Genomic DNA, 5,723 nt, shown 5'->3' with positions numbered 1-5,723 from the left:
ATCCGCAAGGGCAGCTTCATCCACAAGCCGGCGCACGGCTGGCTCCACCCAGACGCCAGGGTCCTGGGTCCTGGGGTCTCCTACATCGTGCGGGTGAGTGCGCCGGCCCGGACCGCTGGACTCCCACCCTCCTTAGACCCCTGGCCTGGCGACTGGGGCTCCCCTCCCCCACACCTCTCCCACGGACGCCGCGGACCCTGAGAGCCAGGTGTCTCCTCTCCAACCTTTCTCCTTTCCCCATCACCCGCGACCCCCATCTCCAGCCCGCGCTCCGCTGGGCGCCCCCAGCCGGGAGGCGCTGGGGTCCGGATTCCCACGGCGTCACGTGGGGAGGGCGGGCAGAGGGCGGCAGGTGGGTGGGAGACACGCATGCGCAGGTTAAGCATCCTCCCCCCACCCCCGCCATTCCCGAGGGGCGAGTGAGTCTGAATGTGGGGACGCGGTGCCAGACCACCCCCCACGTTTAAAGCGCTTTCACTGACGGCAGATCGGAACGATGGAGACCTTCGCCCGTGGGTGGCACGGGGCGGGGGGCTTTGCAAAAGGGCGGCGCCCCTCCACACCTCGGGATTCGAGGCGCGAGACTCGGGGTCTTCCACCGCGGGGGAAAGGAACGGGGCGTGCTTTATCCCCGTGTTTTATGATGCGCCTTTCACGCATGTGGGAGAGCTGGACAGATGGCTTGCTTTGCACGCTGTCGCCGTTACTCTCTCTGCGCAGTGACTCTACCCCCGTGCGTGGTTTCGGTGAACCAGCGCCAGTGCGTGACACTTGCGTCCACGCGTCACCCGAGCTAGCTGTCCTCCTGCACACCCGCAGTTCACCCTGCACGTCTCAGACCAAAAGCGGGGGCTCCAGGGGGCCACCGCCCTCCCCGAGGGATTCACATCCGGCGGCGCTGGAGACCAGCACCTTGGACGCTGATGTGTTTGCCGCCTTTACACAGGCCCCCTCCCTGCTGTTGGGCCACCTAGCGATCGCCCCCCAATTCATGTCCACTGGAGCCTCAGAACGTGACCTTATTTGGAAACAGGGTCTTTTCATATGTCATCAGGTGAAATGGGGTCATCTGAGTTTAGGGACCCCAAATGTAATACAGCTGCTGTCCTTATGGAAAGAGGGAAGGGTGGACCCCGACTCACAGGGAGAAGGCGGAGGTACAGACTAGAGTGACGTCTCTGCAGCCGAGGGTCTGGGGCCACCACAACCAGCAGCCGGGGGAGACCAGATGGACCCTCCCCAGGGCCTTCGGCTGGAGCGGGCGGCTGATACCCGGCCTCCCCACGTCCCCTCCCCAGAACTGAGAGGGGACACGTTGCTGTTTGTGCTCCTGTGTCACGGCAGCCTCAAGGACTAACACACTTGGCTAAGGTGACCTTTCTCTCTGGGACACGTGCCATCGTTTCCTGTGAAATTAATAAGTATTCACGGGATGTACTTTTTTTCTTGGTCGGACTTAAAACGTAGGGATAACTCACACACCCTGCTTTAGTGTGAGCACGGCTCAGGCGCTGAGCCCAGCGCCCCCTGGCACATCGTGCCGGCTCGCATCACCGTAGTTTACCCTAAAAACCGTAAAATTCACATACACGTAACCACTAACCGTTCCCAACCGTGTGATTCAGTGGCATTCAGTACATTTACAAGGTTGTGCGACCATCACCTCTGTCCAGTTCCAGAACATTCCATCACCCCAACGGGAAGCCCCATCCCCCTGAGCAGCCACCCCCATCCCTTCTCCAGCCCTGGCAACGCACACTCACTCTCCGTGTCCGGACGTCGCGTGTGGAGGGGGCCACGTCCGGGCCGGACGCCGCCCAGGGGCCTCTGCGGACACGCCAGCTACTGGCCCGGAGCACGGGAGCCGGAAGGGTGGCCGGGCCACCGGGAGTCCTCGCCCTGGCCTGGACTGGCCCGGAGCACAGGAGCCGGAAGGGTGGCCGGGCCACCGGGAGTCCTCACGCCCTGGCCTGCGGCCGTGGAGCAGCTGCCGGGGGACCATGCAACTGTTCCCACCTCTGTCCCTCGGCACTGGTGCCGCCTTGTGGAGATTCTGAGTGGCCTCCGTGGATGCGGTGGTGGGGCCGGCACTCCACACGCTGTCCCTGCGAAGGGTCAGAGGCGGCCAGAGCTTTGGGCTGCGCGGGCTGGACCCTCTCGGTCCCGTCTGCTTGCAGGCCCTGTGCCGGGCTCCGGGACGCGGAAGGGAGAGGGGTGACCGCTGTCCCGGTCCTCCTGGGCTTCTGTCCTAGGGGGCAGAGAAAGAGTGAGCAGAGGGTTACAGGAGCAGGAAGGACGGCTCTGAGGTGACACCGAGCCTGGACACAGGAAGAACTGGTCACAGATAGATGGGGGAGGCTCTGAGGCTGCTGGCTGGACACTGTGGAGGGGGAGGGACGGGCTGGGACCCAGAAGTGCAGGAGGAGGGTGCGGGGTGGGCACGCCACTCACCACTGCACCCCTCCCTCCTCCTCTCCCTCCTCCCCTCCCTCCATTTCTCCTCTCCTTCCCTCTCTCCACTCTTTGCAGATGTTGATTAGTCGCTGCGTGTCTTGGAATACCTAGGAAAAGGAGAAAGGAATAAGCAGAAGAGGTGACGTCTGGGCTTACGACATACCACAATTTCTTCCCCTAATTTAAGAGAAATCCTACTGTGAGATCCACAGTTTTACTAGGCTACTTCCTCCTCACCTCCACCCCTGCCCCTCCTCACGCCACCCTCTCCCTCCCTCTCCCTCACCCCCACCCCTCCCTCCGCAGTACATGGGCTGCATTGAGGTCCTCCGCTCCATGCGCTCCCTGGACTTCAACACTCGTACCCAGGTGACCAGGTGAGCCTCCCGGACCAGGCTGCGGAAGGGGGGACGGGGACCAGGCCTGCGCTGGCCCCTGAGAAGCACGAGGCAGTAGGGAGAGAGCTGAGGGGTCTGCCAGACGCCTCGAGGCCCTGCCATGCCCCCTCCCCTCCCCCTCTTGCTCCTCCCTCCTCGGGGCCCCTCCTTACCTCAGGGTCCACTGCACCCCTTTCTCAACGTGTCTCCCTCTGAGCCCCCTTCTCTGAGCTCCTGCCCCCTCCCCAGGCCCCTCCCCTCCAAGCTCTCTCAACGCCCCCCCAACAGGGAAGCCATCAACCGTCTCCATGAGGCTGTGCCTGGCGTCAGGGGGTCCTGGAAGAAGAAGGTAGGTGAAAAGCTCATGGTCCCCGAGTGGGGCGGTGGGGACGCCATGGCCACCCTGGGACCCTGCCCAGCCGTTGCGATCTGCAGCACCGCCCTCCCCAGCACCCAGGCGCCCTCCCCAGCACCTAGGTGCCCACCCTGCGGCCCTGTGCTGCTCCCCAGGCACCCAACAAGGCCCTGGCCTCCATCCTGGGCAAGAGCAACCTGCGGTTCGCCGGCATGAGCATCGCGGTCAGCATCTCCACCGACGGCCTCAACCTGTCGGTGCCTGCCACACGCCAGGTGAGAGCCGCCCACCTTGCCCTCAGCGCCCGGGGCCCTGCCCGACGGGCTCCGTGACTCGAGAGGCGAAGCCTGGAGGGCGGGTGGGCGCAAGGCCGCGTGTGGCGCCGTCTCTCGGAAGTGGGCGGAGGCCCCGCCGTGAGCAGGAGCCAGGGGGCCGGCTGCCACCACCCTCACCAGCCCCAGCTGTCACAAGTATCTCTTGGCACGAGCGTCTGCGCGTCTGCGTGTGCGCGCCCCTGCCCTCCTGCCCGCCCCGCTCCAGGCCTGGTCTGGCGCTGGCCGCGCCCGGGGCCCTGACCCCAGACGCCCCGTGACTGCGCGTCTCTCTGGCAGATCATCGCCAACCACCACATGCAGTCCATCTCCTTCGCGTCTGGTGGAGACACGGTAAGAAGGGGCCGGGTGGGTGGACGGCGCCCCCTCTGTCCCCTCCCTGGATGGAGTCCTGGCCAGGGGCCCGTAGGTCCAGCAGCCCCTCCCACCCGCCCCGTCTCCCCAGGACATGACGGATTACGTGGCCTATGTCGCCAAGGACCCCATCAACCAGAGAGGTGAGGCCCAGTGGGCCGCGGGCCTGTGTGGAGCGTGTCGGCTGCCGAGGCCGGGCTGACGCTGTCACAAACGCCGCCCCCAGCCTGCCACATCCTGGAGTGCTGTGAGGGCCTCGCCCAGAGCGTCATCAGCACCGTGGGCCAAGCCTTCGAGCTACGCTTCAAACAGTACCTGCACAGCCCCCCCAAGGCGGTCGCACCCCTGGAAAGGTACGGCCCCGCCCCCTGCGGGGCTTGGGTCCTCGTGAGCTGCCAAGACCCCCACTTCCTTGTCTGTAAAACCCTGAGAGAAACAGCCCCCGTTCCGTGGGATGCTGTCAGTCATCGCTGTCATCGGCACACGGGGGCGGCCGGCGCTTGTGCACAGGGCTAGACAGTCCATGTGTGCAGACCGGCTGTCACGGCCGGCGTCTGCGGGAGCAGCTGCCGGGGGTCCGCAGAGCGGTGGACGCCCCGTCCGAGTTTCAGTAACTCTCACGTGTCACCAGATGCTGCTCTTTGGGTGTTTCCTTAACCACGTAAACTGTGGAAACCGCTCTGGGCTTGTGGGCAGACCCCGCACCCCCCCGCCACTGTGGGCTACTCAGCTCGCTGTCTGTCCCCAGGCTGACGGGGCTGGAGGAGTCGGCCTGGGGGGACGAGGAGGACACGGATCACAATTACTACAACAGCGTCCCGGGGAAGGAGCCGCCCCTGGGCGGGCTGGTGGACTCCAGGCTGGCCCTGACTCAGCCCTGCGCCCTTGGCGGCCTCGGCCAGGTCAGCCTGTGTGGACTCGGGCGGGAGGGGCTGCGGCAGGGCCATCCCCACGTGCTGACTCCACGGACCCCGTCCCTGGCTCTTCCTTCCTCCCCTGCCCCCCTCCAGCTAGGCGGGTTGGGGGTGCTCGGCCGAGAAGGGGGGCTCACGCACCGCAGGAAGACCCCACTCTCTTTCAGGGAGCATCTCCTGTTCGAAGAGACGCCCGCGGCCTGCAGTGGGAGCCCGGCTCCTCAGGTGCGGGTAGGACTCCCGGGGCCGGGGGGCGCCTGTCACCCCCTTTCTCTCCACGTCCACTCCCACTCTGAGCTCTCTGGACAGCTGACAGCTCGAGTTTCTTTTTTCCCCTTGGGATTTCTGACTGCTTTCGACACCGGGAAGGTCTGGCCCCCTGGGCCACCTTCCTGCCCGGCAGATGGGGGCTGGCTGGGCGGGAGCCGGCCCCTCCCTGGGGCTGACCTCTGGTGTCCCACGTCCCCTGGGTGGGCATCTCTGGGGCTTTCCACTGCCCGTGCTGCCGCTCAAATGGGGGCCGGGCTGCCGTCCTGGAGGAGGCGGGTGTGGGTGAAGCACCAGGTGGGGCCCCCTCCCCCAGCGCCCCGCCCCTGGCTCCTCCAGCTGACCCAACCCGCCACCTCTCCCCATCCCCAGCCTCGGCAGGGGACGGCTACGTGCAGGCAGACGCCCGGGGCCCCCGAGACTACGAGGACCATCTGTACGTCAACACGCAGGGTCTGGACGCCCCGGAGTCCCTGCCACCCGAGGACAGCCCCAAGAAGGACCTGTTTGACATGCGTACGTGGGGGCGGGCTAGCCTGCGGGGGAGGCCGCATCCCTGCCACCTGTGGTCTGCCAGGAGAGGCCCAGCCTTCACCCCCAGGGACTCTCCAAGTCCATAGGGAAGTCTGTTCCCTCTGGGACTCCCCAGCCTCTTGGGGGTAACCCAGCT

The 5,723-nt window shown here is 65.9% G+C and overlaps 1 protein-coding gene across 1 annotated transcript in view; it reads left to right on the top strand.

Annotated features, from left to right (window-relative positions):
- SHC2 (SHC adaptor protein 2) overlaps positions 1–5,723 on the top strand; it is a gene marked incomplete at its 5' end in the record, with an annotated part of 10,828 nt that continues 5,105 nt past the window's right edge. The window contains 11 exons of the mRNA XM_006904159.2: positions 1–93; positions 2,761–2,831; positions 3,120–3,180; positions 3,342–3,461; positions 3,798–3,851; positions 3,964–4,015; positions 4,099–4,225; positions 4,621–4,774; positions 4,954–5,017; positions 5,426–5,618; positions 5,703–5,717. Of these exons, the coding sequence (XP_006904221.1) occupies positions 1–93; positions 2,761–2,831; positions 3,120–3,180; positions 3,342–3,461; positions 3,798–3,851; positions 3,964–4,015; positions 4,099–4,225; positions 4,621–4,774; positions 4,954–5,017; positions 5,426–5,618; positions 5,703–5,717 (1,004 nt within the window). The remainder of the gene's footprint in view (positions 94–2,760; positions 2,832–3,119; positions 3,181–3,341; positions 3,462–3,797; positions 3,852–3,963; positions 4,016–4,098; positions 4,226–4,620; positions 4,775–4,953; positions 5,018–5,425; positions 5,619–5,702; positions 5,718–5,723) is intronic.

The sequence above is a fragment of the Pteropus alecto genome, unplaced genomic scaffold, assembly GCF_000325575.1.
Source record: "Pteropus alecto unplaced genomic scaffold, ASM32557v1 scaffold30, whole genome shotgun sequence".
Lineage (NCBI taxonomy): Eukaryota > Metazoa > Chordata > Mammalia > Chiroptera > Pteropodidae > Pteropus > Pteropus alecto.
Note: the sequence above shows the minus strand (reverse complement) of the source record. Positions and strands in the feature narration are given on the sequence as shown.